This window comes from Labeo rohita, chromosome 10 (assembly GCF_022985175.1).
Source record: "Labeo rohita strain BAU-BD-2019 chromosome 10, IGBB_LRoh.1.0, whole genome shotgun sequence".
NCBI lineage: Eukaryota > Metazoa > Chordata > Actinopteri > Cypriniformes > Cyprinidae > Labeo > Labeo rohita.
The window spans coordinates 9,902,507-9,922,021 of NC_066878.1; the positions used below are offsets into that span (position 1 = coordinate 9,902,507).

The 19,515-nt window shown below is 34.7% G+C and overlaps 1 protein-coding gene across 5 annotated transcripts in view; it reads left to right on the forward strand.

The window, feature by feature from the left end:
• The window catches only part of trim3b (tripartite motif containing 3b), a 42,523-nt gene extending 24,016 nt beyond the window's left edge, over positions 1-18,507 (forward strand). For 4 of the 5 annotated variants that reach the window (XM_051121123.1, XM_051121122.1, XM_051121124.1 and 1 more), the window contains 11 exons: positions 4,992-5,232; positions 5,599-5,750; positions 7,340-7,520; positions 7,602-8,334; positions 8,422-8,525; positions 8,612-8,779; positions 11,028-11,196; positions 11,968-12,027; positions 12,305-12,375; positions 16,208-16,348; positions 16,432-18,507. In XM_051121123.1, the coding sequence (XP_050977080.1) occupies positions 4,992-5,232; positions 5,599-5,750; positions 7,340-7,520; positions 7,602-8,334; positions 8,422-8,525; positions 8,612-8,779; positions 11,028-11,196; positions 11,968-12,027; positions 12,305-12,375; positions 16,208-16,348; positions 16,432-16,584 (2,173 nt within the window). In that variant the 3' untranslated portion in view covers positions 16,585-18,507. The remainder of the gene's footprint in view (positions 1-4,991; positions 5,233-5,598; positions 5,751-7,339; positions 7,521-7,601; positions 8,335-8,421; positions 8,526-8,611; positions 8,780-11,027; positions 11,197-11,967; positions 12,028-12,304; positions 12,376-16,207; positions 16,349-16,431) is intronic. The other variant, XM_051121125.1, reaches the window with a different exon arrangement.
• Positions 18,508-19,515: the final 1,008 nt, after the last annotated feature.

Consider the following 19,515-nt stretch of genomic DNA (forward strand, 5'->3'; position numbering starts at 1 on the left):
GCATTTGTCAAATGAACAAAAGCCATCAAAAGTCAAACATTTGGTTTTAATGACGTATTAATTTACAATATGCAAGGGATTGAAAATTGTGTAAACAAAGATTAGGTATAAAATAATGTTTTGAGAATCATGTGTCTGTTTCAGCTCAAAATACCCCACATACAGTTCATTTATTATATAATTTTGAAAATGCCTATTGGAAGTAGTGGAAGCAGAAACACGCTGTTTTCGTGCATGTCTCTTTAAATGCAAATGAGCTGCTGCTCCCCGCCCCCTTTTCCTGAACAGAGCTGTGCCTTTACAGCTCGTACTTCAGATACTCTGCAAAAAAACATCTGTTTCGTTTTGATTATCATGTTTATCGCAATGAAATCATGCGTTTTAAACCATATTAGTTTAAACCTACGATATGCGGTTTTCTGAGTGCACACATCCAAAGTACGCGCACAGAAATAGGCTGTGACATGACATGTGAGTACTAAACTAACTCTTTCATGTCTTATTGCGCTTAAATTATCAAATACACACAGGTTTATGTTAAAAACGCATACGAGTTACAAAAACAGTTCACATGTCTGTGAAGGTAAACAACTGGGAAAGAAATCCCATGCTTATATTAGATGTGTGTGGCAGCAGTGTAATTTACAGTAAATAAATCAATAAATCCACAGCTGTCTTGTCTCTTCTGAGGCTGGGAACTTTTGTAGTGACATTGGAACTGGTACACCGCTGTTGCTTGCAAAAACAAAATGACGGCACCGTGGGCAGAAGCGTGCAGATTAAGGGATGGTAATATTATCATAAGATCCACTTAGCACGTCATGTGGGGAGCGAAAACTGAAGCGCTCATTTTTCACATGCTTGCAGAAAAAGGCTTACCAAAACAAAGCTACTGGATTGTCCTTTTTTTTTTCCCACATTTTTTGGGTTGGTAGATGCACTGAAGACCCGATTATAGCACTTAAACATGGAAAAAGTCTGATTTTTATAATATTGAACCTTTAAAGGATAATACAAGACTTGTTCTTGTTTTTTGTTAATTGTAGTTGCCAAAAGCAAAAGTGCTACACTATTTTTGGAATCAGCACTCTGAAATGATTAAAAAACAACCAATGTTGTCATTATGTTGTCATACTATGATGAATATGATGTTTTCATATTTGCGGTGTAGTTATTAGTAAAGAGAGAACACAAAGTTACGGGAAGGAGATCAGGTAATTAAGAGGGCTACGCTTGACGTTTCGCACATTGGCACCATGGCTTAGTGTGTTGGTGGTTGCCGTTAGGGTGTAGCTCCAGTTTAAGCATATTAAAACTACTTACCACAGTTTTAAAGGGTTAGTTCGCCCCAAAAATTAAAATTCTGTCATTACTCACCCTCATGTTGTTCCAAACCAGTAATACCTTCATTCATCTTCAGAACACAAATTAGGATATTTTTTATGAAATCTGACAGCTTTCAGACCCTGTATAGATAACAATGCAACTGATACGTATAAGGCCCAGAAAGGTAGTAAGGACATTGTTAAAATAGTCCATGTGACATCAGGGGTTCAACCAACTTTAATAACATGCATAACGATTGAAGCATTGATCCAGTTAGCTTTTTGATAGTATGGCAGATGTACTTGTGTACTTACTGCTGGTATTCCATGGCATGGTTGTTCTGTCTCAACCACAAACATTTTCTTCAGTATCAATGACAGTGTACAGTGTGACAGCGAGACTCCCTGTGTCTTTATGTGTCTCTTTGGGTGGTTTGTGCTTTCTGTGGGGTTGAATGTCAGTGGAGTGTTTCCATTGTGATTGTTCATGTTGTGACTGAAATTTCAGCAACACTTGCCCTCGTAGCCCTCTCTTTTTCTCACTGTGTCTGACAAGAGTACATCATGTATGAAATGTGTGATATGCTACCGTTCAAATGTTTAAGGTTCAGTAAGATTTCAAATGCTTTTGAAAGAAGTCATGCAGAGGATGCATGTGTTTGATTCAAAATACAGTAAAAACAATAATGTTGTGAAATATTACTGCAATTTAAAATAAAATAAATAACTGCTGCTCAAGAAACATTTATTATAATTATTAATGTTGAAACCAGTTGTGCTGCTTAATATTTTTGTGGAAACCATGATACATTTTAATAGTTCACAAGAACAGCATTTATTTGAAGTACAGTGCCTTGTAAAAGTATTCATACCCCTTTCATTTTTTCACATTTTATGTTGCTGCTTTATGTTAAAAAAGCTTTAAATTTCTTTAAAGATAAATAGCATATGCTGATGTGTAAATCTTGTTGCATCAAACCCAAAAAGACTTGAGGCTGTAAAGGTGCTTCAGCTAAGTACTGAGTTAAGGGTATGAATACTTATGCAATGTACTTATTTCAGTTGTTCTTTTTTAATGAATTTATGAAGTTGTGACAATTCTGTTTTTGCTTTGTCATTATGTGTATGGAGTGTAGATTGATGTGGGAAAAAAATAATTAAAAACAGTTTAAAGAGGCCATATAATACGATTTCACCTTTTTAACTTTCATTGGTGTGTAACGTAGCTGTGTGAGCATAAACAAAATCCGCAAAGTTGCGAAGCTCAAAGTTCAATGCAAATGGAGATATTTTCTTTTACAGAATTAGCATAGAGAACGGCTGGTAAGAGACTAAAACAAACCAATTTCTGGGTTAATGACATCATACACCCATATAACCCCGCCCCCGGGAACATGAAACAAATGGTGCTTAAATGCTGCGCTGCTTTGGAGAAGAGGAAGAAGACTAGGGGTGCATGTAAAAATCTGTTCATATGCTGTATGATTTGCAATTCTGTTTTCTAACCATTCTAATGGATTCACAAGTTTCAAAATTACAAGTTTCAAAATTCTAAAGCATCAGTTCTCAATCCTGTTCCTCTCATCCCCTGCTCTGCACACACTCTGCATCTCTCTCTTTCCAGATCATCTCTGCTGCTCCAACAATGAACTGTTCCACTTATATACTTATTTTCACATAGCTATGACAAACATTAAACATGGATGTGCATGCGTTTGGCGTTCTGTATTAAAGCTTTAATCATGATAAAACCGTATATTAAAAGCTAGCATAAGCAATAGTATAATAACAGCATATCTAAAAGTATGAGACAACAACAAACAAAAAACATAGGCCTACCAAGAGCTGCGCATGCGCAAGTTCTGCACGATCCTCTTCACTAATATGCTCTGCGTCTCATACGGTCTCAAATTGATAAGCAATATAGATGACGCCATTATTTACAATACAACCGGAGCACATGCTGCTGGTGAGGGGCAGGGCGTTTCGACGCACACTGGAGGCGGTTTAAGCAATCACAACAGAGTCAGCCAGCTAACCAATCAAAGTCCATTGCGAACTCCTGAGGGAAAGCCTTCACAGAAACAGGAAATCGACTGGCCGTTTTTATGCTAGCTGAAAAGCAGTGTAAAATAAAGGTAAAATATTTGAAAAATAATGTGATTTTTAAAAAACGAACCATGAAGCTTGCTTTGCACCATATAAACACAGTCAAGCCTTCGAAAAGATCCATCAGATCACCCCTTTAACATAAGGCAGCAACATAAAACATGAAAAAATTTATGGGGTATGAATACTTTCGCAAGGCACTGTATATATGCTATTTATTTGCATTTATTTGATCTATTTAATGCATCCTTGCTGAAAAATAAAATCTTACTGACCCCAAACTTTTGAACACTAGTTCATGTTAACGGTTGCTATTTTTTTAAGGGTACTTTTACACTTTAAGATAAATTGTGTAATTTGTTTTGACGTTAAAATACATTGCCCTATGCCTCCTTAAAGGGATACTCCACCCAAAAATGGAAAATCTCTCATCATGTACTGACCCTCTCATCTTTCAAAACCTGACTTTCTTTCTTTTGAGGAACAAAAAGGAGTTATTTATAGCAGAATATTTAAGGTGCTCCTTTACATAAAATGATTGTGAATGGTGGCTTAAGTTTCAGTTGGTTCCTCACACAAAGCTATCGTATGACTTTAGAAGATTTGAAATATAGTGCATGAGTCATATGGTTTACTTTTATAGTGTTTTATAGTGCTTATTTGGCCTTTTAGGAGCTTGACAATCTTTGGTCTACTATGGAAGCAAGTTTCCGCCACTGAATGAAAAATAGAACATTTAAATGTTATTTACACAATTACAATTCGGAGAATTTTTTTTTCTTGCAAATACGAGTTTGTATCTCCCAATTCTGACTTTTTTCTAGCAATTGTGAGGTTATATCCCACAATTCTTTCTTTTTTCTCTCACAATTCTGGCTTTTTTATGAGTTATAATTTTTAGGGAAAAAGACTGATATATAATTCCCACATTTACACTTGAATAAGTATTATTTCTACTATAATTTTATTCTATTCATATATATAATTTTGTAATTATATATATATATATATATATATATATATATATATATATATTGTTTTTTTTAATTCTATTCATATCTAAAAAAAATTTTATAATTATAATTTATTACATACATATAATTTCACAATTTACTACAGTTTTGTAATTTATTTTATAACTATAATTTATTTTATAATTTTATTTTTTTCTATTATGTTCTCAGAATTCCATATTGTATCATAATTCTGATTTAATAACTTACAATTGCATGAGAAAAAAAGTCATAATTATGTGATGTAAACTCGCAATTGCAAGAACTGTAATATAAAAAGTCGCAATTACCTTTTTTTTATTTTTTATTCAGTGGCGGAAAAGGGCTTCCATAGAAAACAGCAGTGTGAACATTCTTCAAAACATTTCCTTTTGTGTTCCACAGAATAAATAAATAGTTTGGTACAACACAAGAGAGTAATTTTATTTTATTTTATTTTATTTTATTTTTGTTTGTTTTTTTCAGGAATTTCATGTCTTTTATCGAACGATAATGGTTGCTGGTCAATTTTATTTGAGGTCTTTAATCGGTCTGTCCTTCACAGGTGTCTACAGAACTACATTCCCCCTCAGTCCTTGACGTTGTCCTGCCCAGTGTGCAGACAGACCTCTATCTTACCAGAGAAAGGTGTGGCGGCACTACAGAACAACTTCTTCATCACAAACCTTATGGAGGTGCTGCAGAGAGACCCAGAATGTTCTCGGCCGGAGGCCTGCAGCGTGCTGGAGTCTGTCAGCGCAGCAGCCGCTGGGAAACCGCTCTCCTGTCCCAATCACGAGGGCAAGGTAAGCCTCTTACCATGAAACCAAATCTGGCAACATTTGGTGGGAACATGAAGGAAAAAACATCAAAACATTTGTTGGTATAATTGCAGTCAGTCTGTACTGTTACAAGTGAATGGGAATTCCTTTACCAACCCTTCATTTTGAGCCAATTTTTTATTGGCAGAGGCACCTGTGTTCTTTTCTCCTCATTGTTCTTGCTCTTTCCTCTTAAATACACCTGAAAGATGCCAGCTTGTTTCCTTTATGTGTCTTCAAAGTCATAATACATGTGTGTTTACACTGTTCAGGCCTGTTAGCGTACATTAGCGGCCTTTGATAATCCATTAGGATGCTGAATGAATGGGTTGCTCACTGGTGCCCCTGCAGGTGATGGAGTTTTACTGCGAGTCGTGTGAGACGGCCATGTGCCTGGACTGCACGGAGGGGGAACATAGGGAGCATGTGACCGTTCCACTGCGGGATGTTCTAGAACAACACAAAGCAGCGCTGAAGAACCAGCTTGATGCTATTCGCAACAGGTACATGTGCTACATACATAACAGTCAGCTTTTATAGACAGTTCATCATATCAATTATACATATATCATTTTATAAAAAATTGTATGTATACATATTGTAAAAATAAATATATGTAATATGTAAATGTGTATTATTTTGTTTTAAAATGTATCATTAAATAACTGTACTAATATAATAATAATAATAATAATAATGAATTTGTCTTTGCTATATTAGTTTGATATAATTTGTGCATATATATGCACACACAAACACACATATATATATACTGCATATGTGTGTGTACTTATTAACAGAACTACTGAAACTATTAAATCTCTTTTTACTAGTGATTACAAATATAATATAATAATATAATAATATATAATATAATATTATAAAATTATATATTCCAACAATATTCATATAAAATAATAATGTATAATAATAATGATTGTCTCATTTTATTAATGACTAAATACAGAACAAAATACGTTATTGCTATTAGTTTTATGTAATTTATGTCTTATATATACATGTGTGTATTTCGTAATATTTTAGATATTTTTAGAAAGCATGAAACAACTGTTAAAAATAATATATTGAAAATATGAATATAACAGAATACATGAATTAAGTCTCATTTTACTTGTGATTAAATATAGAACAAAATATGTGAGTGTTATATTAGTTTTAAATAATTTATGTTTTATATATAGATGTGTGTAAATATAATTATGTATTTATTAAAATATTTTAGACATAAAAAGCTAAAACAGATATGATTCGTTTCATTAAGTTAAGCTAAAGTTATATTAGCTTTATATAATTAATGTTTTATATCTACATGTGTATATGAATATAAATATTTATTCAAATATTTTAGATATTTTTAAGTATGAAACAATTATGATTAAAATATTATATTAAAAATAAAATAATATTATAAAATAATACATGATAATTATTAAGCCTCTTTTTACTAGTGACTAAATATAGAATAAAATGTTATTGTTATTTTAATTTTATATATGTAAAGTTTTATATATAAATATATATAAATATGTATTTACTAAATTTGTTTTACATATTTTTTAAAAAGCATGAAATAATTATGATTAAAGATATTATATAAAAATATGAATATAGAATAATATATGATCATTATTAAGTCTAATTTTACTAGTGACTAAATATAGAACAAAATGTTATTGTCATATTATTTTATATAATTTATGTTTTACATGTAAATGTGTATAAATATAAATATAAAATAATATGTTATTATAATTATTAAGTCTTATTTTACTAGTGACTAAATATAGAACAAAATGTTAGTTATATTAGTTTTATATAACTGAAAATAAAAAGATGGATTTATATTTTATATATAATTGTGTATAAATATAAATATGTATTTATTAAAATAGATATTTTTAAAAAGCATATAACAATTATGATTTAAAAACTACTAAAATTAACTAAAGTAAGAATTAAGTATCCATTTATTAGTGACTACACAGAATAAAATGCTTTTGTGAGCTGTTTTAAGTATGTTTTCAGAAACTTTGTTCTACCTGAGATTTTTGTTTGTTTTTTATTTGCTCAGGCTTCCCCAACTAACAGCTGCCATTGAGCTGGTGAATGAAATCTCTCAACAGCTGATAGAGAGGAAGAACGAAGCCGTCAATGAGATCAACATGACATTTGAGGAGCTTGAGAGAGCGTTGCACCAACGCAAAGCTGCGCTCATTACCGATCTGGAGAACATTTGTAGCACCAAGCAGAAGGTCAGAAATCTCTTGATAGGTTAAACAGGTTATACTCCGTTAAAATCTCTCTAACGCTCTTTTCTGCCGTCTCCACTGCAGGTGCTTCAGACGCAGCTTTCGTCCCTTCTGCAGGGAAAAGAGCACATCCAGAGCAGCTGCAGCTTCACTGAGCAGGCCTTGAACCACGGCAGCGCCACCGAAGTGCTGCTGGTCCAAAAGCAGATGAGCGAGCGTGTGAGCGCCCTTGCCTGTCACGACTTCCCTGAACGGCCGCACGAGAACGCCCACTTGGACTGCCAGATAGAGACAGAAGGCCTGCGACGCTCTATCCAGAACCTGGGTGTCCTGCTGACGACAGGTGCCGTGGGACACACGAGTGTGGCCACAGGAGAAGGGCTCAGACATGCGCTGGTCGGTCAGCACGTGACTATAACTGTTACCACTAAGGATAAAGACAGCGAGCTCGTGCGGACCGGTAACGCGGTCCTCCGAGCGGAGATAACGGGGCAGGACGGAGTTCGGGCGACTGAGGTGGAAGTCGTGGACAATAAAAACGGAACGTATGAGGTAGGGTACACAATTAAGAGTGAAGGGGAGTACTCATTCTCTCTGATGCTGTATGGACAGCCTGTGCGGGGCAGCCCGTTCAGACTGCGGGCGATAAAGCCCTCAGACGTGCCCCAGTCTCCGGATGATGTGAAGAGGAGGGTAAAATCTCCTAGCGGAACAGGAGGACACATTAGGCAGAAAGCCGTAAGGAGACCCTCCAGCATGTACAGCACTACCAAAAAGAAGGAAAACCCCATTGAGGATGAGCTCATTTATAGAGTAGGTAAGTAACCCTGATGTGCCATTAAGTTTTGAGGAAATATCATTTTATTTTGAATGGTTGTGAATTTCTTTTGTCTGACCCCCTCAGGCTCTCGTGGACGGGAGAAGGGAGAGTTCACTAATCTACAGGGCATCTCTGCTTCCAATAATGGGAGGGTCATTGTAGCAGACAGCAACAACCAGTGTATACAGGTTAGTTAATGCATGGGAATATTAGATTCGATTAGATTTCAATTGCATTTAGTGAAAAATTGTATCTTTTGTTTGTTTATCTGCAGGTGTTTACCAATGATGGGCAGTTCAAAGCACGCTTCGGGGTCAGGGGTCGTTCTCCGGGACAACTGCAGAGGCCGACAGGAGTGGCAGTCGACACAAATGGAGACATTATAGTAGCCGATTATGATAACAGATGGATCAGCATCTTCTCCCCTGATGGGAAATTCAAGGTAATGTTTTGATCACAATTTACAGTTGTAAATGAGGAGGCGAAGTCCTCTAATAACATTTTTTTAAACAAATGGAAATTCATGTACCCAGTCACATTTTCTTGGTTAAATACACATTACTTACACTATCAGAAAAAGGAAAAAAAAAATCTATTTTATGTTTTTAACAATTTAATCAGTGTTATATTTGTTAAAGTTAAGTATGAATCTCAGTTAGTGTTTTTAAGCATTTTACATTTACAGTCAAAAGTCAAACATTTACATACACCAGCTTATTTTACCAAAATAAGAGGGATCATACAAAATGCATGTTATTTTTTATTTAGTACTGACCTGAATATGATATTTCACATAAAAGATGTTTAAATATAGTCCACAAGAGAAAATAATAGTTGACAGGGTGACCCTGTTCAAAAGTTTACACTTGATTCTTAATACTGTGTTGTTACCTGAATGATCCACAGCTGTGGGGTTTCTTTGTTTAGTGATAGTTGTTCATGTTCTGCTGAACAACTATTCAGGTCCCACAAATTCTTTGGTTTTTCCAGCATTTTTGTGTATTTGAACCCTTTCCAACAATGACTGTATGATTTTAAGATCCATCTTTTCACATTGAGGGCAACTGAGGGACTCATATGCAACTATTACAGAAGTTTCAAACGCTCACTGATGCTCCAGAAGGAAAAACAATGCATTAAGAGCCGGGGGGTAAAAACCTTTGAACAGAATGAAAAAATGTAAATTTTTCTTATTTTGCCTATATATGATATTTTTTTCATTTAGTACTGCCCTTTAGAAGCTACAGAAGATACTTACATGTTTCGCAGAAGACAAAATAAGTTTAATTTACCCTGATCTTCAAATTCAAAAAGTTTTTTTTGCTCTTAATGCTTTGTTTTTCTTTCTGGAGCTTCAGTAGGAATGTTTCCATTACCCTTCAAGATGCGCAAATTTAAATTGCGAATTGAAAATACACCTAATGGAAATGCGTCAGTTTAGCAAAAACTCCCATATATCGCAAAAAAGTAAATGCTTTTCGCATTTACAGGTCACATTGCACATGTAAGCAGTCATACAATCATTCTTCAATGTACTATAAACTCAAGAAACACTTCATACGTAGCCGTTCTCAAGTATAAGGGGCTTTCCCTGATATTACTGCTTATACTGCGTACACTGCACATATCTGTGGCATGTAACGGCTTCGACACGGTCACCGGAGCTGATGTTATGTTTTTACCAGCAGCGCCGCACAAGTTTCTAAAGTGGCTCTCCGCGCTGCTTCTGTAAAGATACACGTATACGCCTCTTTCAATTAAATAAAGCCAAAATCCATCCAAATCCCACCAAAATCCATGGCCATGACTTATCGCAAGAGGAAGAAATTACGTTTTAGTCGCATAACATCGGTTTGTCATTGTCATTTCGCAATACTTTTTTATCCACATTTATAAAATATCTCCAAAGTTTTGCGCAAATCTGTAATGGAAACGCGCCTAGTGAGCGTTTGAACCTTCTGTAATAGTTTCTGAGGTCCTCAGTGTGAAAAGAAGGGTTATGTAAACTTTTGACTTCAACTGTACTCTAAATAGTAACTCAAGGCAGTAAAAATTTAAACAACATATTTTATTTGTGAACTTATGTTCAGCTATTCTTTTTAAAATTTAACTATTTTTGAAATTGTCGGATCATCAGTCATCAAAGCTCGGTAAATATTGGTCACAGACACAGAGATTTACTTTAAATTTCACCAAGCTAATTAGTCACTAAAAATTCCCACAGATCATGTTTTCAGGCCATTTTAAGTCATATTTTGTCATAACAAAGTGGTTCTAAGTGTGAGTTGTTTACTTACTTTTTTTGAAAGTAGTTTTCCTATTAACACCATTGTTCATTATATTGTTCATTCAGACTGATTTGTGAATGTGGGATTTATCACATGAATCAATCACAGTGAACATAACCAGTCATATTCAATCATATTGCGATGGAGGCATTGCCTCCTCTCACATGACTTCCCCCATTCATTCTCAATTACTCCCCACCAAACTCACCGCATGCTTTAGGGGGTCTGTTGAAGCTCAGTGGGCTCAGGGAAGGTGAGAGAGACACAGACTCCCACTGTAAATTTCACCTGCTGGTGTTGCTGTAGGACAGTGTTCCTTTAGAAAAACGAGTGATTTACACACTTTGAAATGTTATTTTTGTCCTCTAAACATCCTTCTCTTTTTGTCTGCACCTCATGCAGAATAAAATCGGTGCAGGCCGTCTGATGGGACCCAAAGGAGTGGCTGTGGACAGGAACGGTCATATCATCGCAGTGGACAATAAAGCCTGCTGCGTGTTCATCTTCCAATCTAATGGCAAACTGGTGACCAAGTTTGGAGCCAGAGGCACTTCAGACAGACAATTCGCAGGTACGGGGGTAACGTCACGCGGTTCTGGTGGTTAACCTAAGCACTGAAGAGTTGCAGAAGTGTTGTTAGCACCCCCTGTTGTGTGCTGTGACTGCCTGTCCTCTAACATCACTTCCTAATACCTCATTTGTCCAGCTCAGGAACTCTTCTTGTGACCTAAAATGTTAAAAGTCATCAACAAAGCTTAAAGAAACTAGATAAATGGTGTTTTGCTGCAAAAGCAACAACTAAGAACCATTCTGGGAAGACAAACGCCACGTAAGGCTGGTGTGTTTTATACAGAAATGGCCAGATTTACAGAGACTTCAGTTCCAGTGTCTGAAAGGATGTAAACTTGTGTCAGTTCTGTTCCTTGGTTTTAGCATAAGCCATATTTTCAGTTGCATTATCTCTCTGTTTAATAAATAATAAAGGCCGGTGCATGCATGAAAACATGTGAGAGCCTATATTCTGATACATGCACACATATTAGTCATGCTTTTAGTAGTTCATCAAACGCTTTCCCTTCAGCTGCTTATACTGTTTAAATATATCAGTTCCTTTTCCTAACCATTGTTAAGCACACTTGCTTAACTTGCATGTGGACTGGTTTGGGATGTGCATTTCCATTGTTCCTCTGGTTTGCTTCCAGCTCTTAAAGTTTGCATCCTCACACTCCTTGAAATGTTTTTGAAGTAGCTCCTGCACTTTTTTATTTGTGTGAATCCCTTCTGCCCTGTTGTTTATTTGTCTCCGCTTACCCTTGTTTGTGTTTTTCCCATTCCTTTTTAGACAAAAGTGGTGCAAAGTTTGCACTGGAGCAAAAGTTTAGTAAATCTGGCCCTGGGTTCAGTAAGTATTGAGTGAATTCTCATCCCAGAATGTGGTGATTTATCTTACTGAAATGAATTAAGTGCCATTCTAGAAGTGAATTCAAGAGTCTGTGATTCTGTGCTTTGTGTATCTAATCAAAAGTCGGCCAGAAATCAAATTGTCAAGCAACACGAGATCTATCTGATCAGTTAGGAGATCTTGACCACATGACATCCTGACATCCTCTCTGCTCTCTTTCTCTTTATCATGTCTGAATGTCTCTTCTCCCCAATCTTTTCTGTTTTCTCACATGCAGGTCCGCACTTTGTTGCTGTCAACAACAAGAATGAAATTGTGGTGACAGACTTTCATAACCACTCTGTCAAGGTGAGTGATGTTGTGGTCATGCAACTTTTCACCTGGTGAACGATACAAAACTATAAACTTCTATTAAGAAAAGGGTTCTGAACCATATCTAGAGAAAATTCTGTCATCATTTATTATTCACCCTCATGTTTCAATTCCGTTTGAGTTTTTTTCCCTGTTGAACACAGAAGAAGATATTTTGATGTAAGTAACCAAACAAACAGTTGATGGTAGCCATTGACCTCTATAGTATTTTTTCCATACTTTGGAAGTCAAAGGCTACCAGCAACTGTTTGGTAACTTGCATTCTTTAAAATATCTTCTTTTGTGCGTAAAGGAGAAGTCCACTTCCAGAACAACAATTTAGAAATAATTTACTCACCCCCTTGTCATCCAAGATGTTTATTTCTTGCTGTCTTCAGTCATGTAAAATTATGGTTTTTGAGGAAAACATTTTAGGATTTTTCTCCATATAATGGACTTCACTGGTGCCCCAAATTTTAACTTCCAAAATGCAGTTTAAATGCAGCTTCAAAGGGCTCTAAACGATCCCAGCCAAGGAAGAAGGGTCTTATCTAGTGAAACAATCAGTATTTTCGAAAAATGAAAATGTGTATACTTTTTAAGCACAAAAGCTTGTGTAGCACAGGCTCTGGGATGCGCGTCCACAACGCTACGAATTACGTCTAAGTTCTTCTGTGTACTCCGGCTCAAAAAGGTAGATTAAAAAGTCTACAAATTTTAATTTTCCGAAAAAAAAAAAAAAAAATGAACCATCGTTTCATTAGATAAGACCCTTCTTTCTTGGCTAGGATCGTTTAGAGCCCTTTGAAGCTGCATTTAAACTGCATTTTGGAAGTTAAAATTTGGGGCACCAGTGAAGTCCATTATATGGAGAAAAATCCTAAAATGCTTTCCTCAAAAACCATAATTTCTACATGACTGAAGACAGCAAGAAATAAACATCTTGGATGACGAGGGGGTGAGTAATTATTTCTAAATTGTTGTTCTGGAAGTGGAGCTCTCATTTAACATAAAAAAGCAACTCATATGAGTAAATGATTACAGAATTTTCATTTTTTGGACAAATGTGCACTTACTGATTATTTTAGTTGCACTGTCAATATGGCAATTACGTTTGACTTGACTGACACCTAGTGGTGTGGATGCATCCTTACAGAAAAGCAATGTGTTTCAGTACTGATGTTTTTGTAAAAATGAATTATTTGCAGTTAGCAATAATTCATTTATAATTAAGTGTCCAATAATAGGGTTTACAGAGAAAATAAGTAGTATAGACCAACTGGTCTATTTGCAAATGTGATGGCATTTATTTTTGTGTCGGCGGAGCTTATCTGGTGGCAGAAAATGACAGTTTTCAAGTAGCGGTCTATGGAAACCATGGAATAAAAGAATAAAAAAAAGATAAATTTGAGTTTATATGTCAAAATTCTGGCTTTATTCTTCAATTCTGAAATTATATCTCACAATTTTGATAAGAAAATTCAACTCATTGTTCTCTCTTTTTCTTTTTCTTAATATCCCACACTTGTTTTTCCTCAGAATTAACAAACTTACAAATGTTTAGTTAAACCGAGTTATAAAGTCCGAACTAGGAGAAAAAACTTGCAAAGAAAAAAAGGCAGAACTGTGAGATAAAATAGATAAATGTTATGTAAAATGTTATAGGTTTAAACAGTATTTCATGCTGTAACTGTAAGGCTAATATAATATGTCCCCTATTAACTGCATATGTTGAAATTATGTAGACAAATTGTTTAAATCAGATTTTACATATTTCCCTCCACTTGTTACCAGTGTTTTTCTGCCACCACAATGCTTGGTTAATTAATCTGGTCATGAGATTTTAAAATATATATGTGACCCTGGACCAGAAAACCGGTCTTAAGTAGCACTGATATATTTGTAGCAATAGCCATTGTATGGGTCAAAATGATCGATTTTTCTTTTATGCCAAAAATAATTAGGATATTAAGTAAATATCATGTTCCATGAAGATATTTTGTAAATTTCCTATCGTAATTATATCAAAACTTAGTTGTTTATTAGTAATATGCATTGCTAAGAACTTCATTTGGACAACTTTAAAAGCGATTTTCTCAATATTTAGATTTTTTTTTGTACCCTCAGATTCCAGATTTTCAAATACTTGTATCTCGGCCAAACATTGTCCTGTCCTAACACACATCAATGGAAAGCTTATTTGTTCAGCTTTCAGATGATGTATAATCTGACAAATGACACATCAAATATATTGTATTTTATTGAAGGATTAGTTCACTCCAGAATTACAATTTCCTGATAATTTTCTCACCCCCATGTCATCCAAGATGTTCATGTCATTCTTTCTTTAGTTGAAAAGAAATTAAGGTTTCAGAGGAAAACATTCCAGGATTTTTCTTCATATACTGTAGCGTACTTCAGTGGGGATCAACGGGTTGAAAGTCCAAATTGCAATTTCAGTGCAGCTTCAGAGGGCTCTACACGATCCCAGCCAAGAAATAAAGGTCTTATTTAGCGAAAGATTGTTCATTTTTTAAAACAACAAAAAATGTATATACAGTAATGAAAATGATTATGTGGTGTAGTAATTACTACAAAAAAAAACAAAAAACAAATGTAATTTCTACAAGAAAAAGTTAGACCAGGCAATAACTTAAAAAAAACTAAGTAAATTCTATATTTGTACTTAATTCAAGCATGTAGAAGTTAAAGTGTAAATATAAACGTTATAAAATTACTGTAAGTAAAACCTACTCAGCTTTTTTGATACCGATGTTCCCATCATGCACTGAGCATGAATAATAAATAAGATTTATTTTTTTCCCCTGTTTTCCAGCTGTATTTACACAGTTTTATCATTGTTTTTGTTGTTAGATTTAGTAACTTGTGTTTTGTTACATCTGGAGTTCATTTTCTACTGAAATGACGCATTCATGCTCAGAAATAAACCACAGAATGTTACCGTAAAGTCTCCATGTTCGTATGAGCGTTGCTTCACTGATAATGTAGATAAGGTGTTTACATGATATGTATTGCATAATTTGCTCTTATAATAATGCACTTTAAAAGCATGGTTTAATTAGGTGCTATATTAATTAAAATCAAAGTATTGCCAAGTAAGCTTTGTACTTAATTGCTTATTTTCTTTGGTAAATTTACTTAACTTGGGTAAGTATTTTTTATTTAATTGTATAAGTGAAATTATATATCATTATGTAATATTTACTTAATTTCTCTTCTGAATGTTAAGTTCAGTAATAAGTAGATTAAAATTTACTTAAAATGTAAATTGTTAGGAAGAATTTTTTAGTAAATCCTACAAGTTTTCAGTGTACTTTTTAACATATATGACAGGAAAGGTCACAAACATGCAAAGAAATTTAAACACCCTTTACAAAAAAAGATAAAACGATGTCGGACGATTTTGAAGTTGGAGGAGAAAATAAGATGGAGTTTTTCGCCCTACCCTACCTTTTCGGACTGGAGTACACAGGTGAAGAACTAACCTCACATGACCTTTCCAACATGATTACATAATGCGTGAAGTCATAGACGCACATCATTTTTTAAAGATTTTATTTCTTGGCTGAGATTGTGTAGAGCCCTTTGAAGCTGCATTGAAACTGCAATTTGGGCCTTCAACCCACTGGTCTCCACTGAAGTCCACTATACGGAATGTTTTCCTCAAAAACCTTAGTTTGTTTTCGGCTGAAGAAAGAAAGACATGAACATCTTAGATGACTTGGGGGAGAGTAAATTATTAGGATGTTTTAATTAAGTTGTGAACTATTCCTTTAAATATGGGTGATTAACATTTACATCTCTTCAGGTCTACAGTGCAGATGGGGAGTTTCTGTTTAAATTCGGGTCCCATGGAGAGGGTAACGGCCAGTTTAATGCCCCCACAGGGGTAGCTGTTGATGTTAACGGCAACATCATTGTAGCAGACTGGGGCAACAGCAGAATACAGGTAACGAATCCTGTAAACACACAAAACACTTCCTCTTTACAAGTAGCACTTTTTAAGACAGTTCTAATTTTTTTTTCCCTCAGGTGTTTGACAGCTCAGGCTCATTCCTCTCCTACATCAACACAAGTGCTGACCCTCTGTATGGGCCGCAGGGCCTCGCTTTAACCTCCGACGGCCACGTTGTGGTGGCCGATTCTGGTAATCACTGTTTCAAAGTCTACCGGTACCTGCAGTAACACCTCAGGTACTACCACAAGGTGCCACAAACTCTCCTACAACTTCGGTTCATCACAGTTTGCATAGTCATATCAGCGAAATCCTCAGCCAAACCAGAGAGGAAGAATCGAGTGAACAAAATGCACTTTTGTTTCATCTTCTGCTGATGTTCTAAAAACAAAGAACTGCTTCTTTACTAAACCAGGAATGTTGATTGTAAATAACAGAAACCATATCAAAAAGCACAGATTCTTACTAGAAATCATGTAAGTTGTGTATAAATAAAAAAATCTATATATATAGCAGCATTTTGTTTATCGCCATCTTAAACCCTTGAAGAAAAGTCAACTATTTCCAAAAATTCCTCTCCTGTTTCATAGTGACTGACCTTCCCATGACTGCAACAGTTGTGTATTTTAATGCTTACATTCTGCGTTTGTAAATATACAAATTTGTGTACATATTTGGTGTATGTAACATGTAAATGACACTGGCTTCTCGTATTGTCCTACGACAGCATTTGCCACTGAGATTTCACTCTACCTGAGCTATTCGGTGAGCGCTTTCAGTTCACATCATTCAGAGCTGATCATCCCTCACAGACATCAACAGCACAGGAAGTGATGCGCATCCCTGCTGTGCTCTTTAAAAAATAGCCACTAAGCAAAAGGAGCCAAAAAGGACATATTTTTTCCATTCCAAATTATTTATTTTTCTAAAGCACAAGGCTACTTTACATGTTGAAAAAATCCAGCTGAATGAGGAAATATAAATAGAAATATAACCAAACCCAAGTATTTCACGTATATTGCCTCAGATTTTTAATGTTCTCTAAAGATGATCAGCTATGTGGAATTCTATCTCTTCTCTGTAAATAATCGTACGGGCGCTTTGTGTTCACAGTGTAGCAACCAAATGTTGTCTTTAGTCAGTATTATAGTTTATGCTTCATTTGTCTATTTATTTAATGTTTTGTACACATTTTTGTCCTTCATCACCAGCGAATGATTTTAAAATCACCTCCCTTTAATTTTGTGGAGTTTTGTCTCTTTGAAGGTTATGTGACACAACGTCTCCTTAATAGGCTACTCTATGATTCTATACAAGGTTAATGAACGGTGGCTCACAGTTGAAACGGTGAACGTATATCTTAATATCTGTGCAAAGAACATTTTTGCATGTTACTGATTTTACTAGCATTGGCATATGGTTTTTTGCAGCGGCGAGATACCTGTAATGGTTTGCTATTGCCAGGCTGGAAATGAAAAAATAATGTAATAACCAAAAATAAATAATCTGTACTGTATATTGATTTATAATATATGCGAATTGCAAGTTGACACAATTAGTTGCTTCAGTCGCGATAAAGGCCCGTTCACAGTAAGAATGATAACTGTAACTATAATTTTAACAATAAAATTGCTTTAAGTTGTTGTTAAGTTTACAGTTTTTGCAATCAGTGTTGTTGCAATTTAGAATCCACAAGCCCAGGAATTTTACATGAGAGCAAAAGAAGATTTTGTAAATTCAAGTTGGTCACATGAATTTAAAAGCTGCTTGTTTTCAAAGTGTGAACTGTGCTTTATGGAACCCAAAATTATTAAAATGGACTTTTTCCTTAATTTTGCTAGTTTCACCACAAAGTCAGACCACAGCAATATTATTGGACAGTGCGATTTTTACCCATTGATAAAATCATTGCCATCCAGCCATTTTTACAGTAAACAATGTTATTGTCCATTGTTAATAGCCTACAGTTTATATTCTTTTTGTGAACGGACCTTAACTCTATCCAATGCATGAACTAGTGCTTGGACAGATGATTTAGTAAATGTGCTTCATCAGTTTAAAAAACAACCAAGATCTTGTATAACATGAAGAATCAACCGTATGTTCATTTTACTGGTCAATTATTGCAGTTTGAAATAAAACTGTAAAAACAAGTCGCTTGAAAATTACGTTGTATTTTTTAATTTAGATGATTCACTGTTTTGTTTTTTACTGTGGGTTTTAGGGCTTGGTTTTGACACAAATTTCACAATTTGATTCAGTTTTAGTTTGATATTATTTTGCATATATATCAAGTACAGTACATGCCAGATTTTCTCAGAAAATATATGTATATATATATATATATATATATATATGTATATGTATATATATGTATATGTATATATATGTGTATATATATATATGTATATGTATATATATATATATATATGTATATACATATATATATATATGGTGGCTGTCAAAACAGTAGAAGAACAGTAAAACTTATAAATACAGCAATTAAGGGGCTATATATATATATATATATATATATATATATATGGTGGCTGTCAAAACAGTAGAAGAACAGTAAAACTTATAAATACAGCAATTAAGGGGCTATATATATATATATATATATATATATATATATGGTGGCTGTCAAAACAGTAGAAGAACAGTAAAACTTATAAATACAGCAATTAAGGGGCTAAGTACCATCAGAGGCAAAATAAGGAGCTAAGCATGGCATGGAGCGGCAGACCAACTGCAGCAATGAGTAATTAAAGCCATTTTAGGATGATTTTAGTCCAAATGGCTGAAAAATACAACCTGTAGTATTATGATTTAATGGGATATCACTTTTGACCAATAGGTGGCACTATTATCAAATCGATGGTGTGTATTCTGTGTGAGATGACAATAGCGCACAGAAAGTTTGGTGTCGATATATCAAAGCTTTGCAAAGATTCAGCCTATTGTAGTCTGGCATCGATTGAGTCAATTTTGGTAAAAATCAGACCAACAGTCCAGGAGGAGTACGAAAAAGTTTTCAAAGTAAATTAAATTGGCGGACAGAAAGTTTGGTTGATATGGCATAATTAGTATTTATGTTGTCTGCATGTCCCAAAGAATATTTAGAGGCACAGAGCCATTACAAAAGGCTAATGCAATCAAAA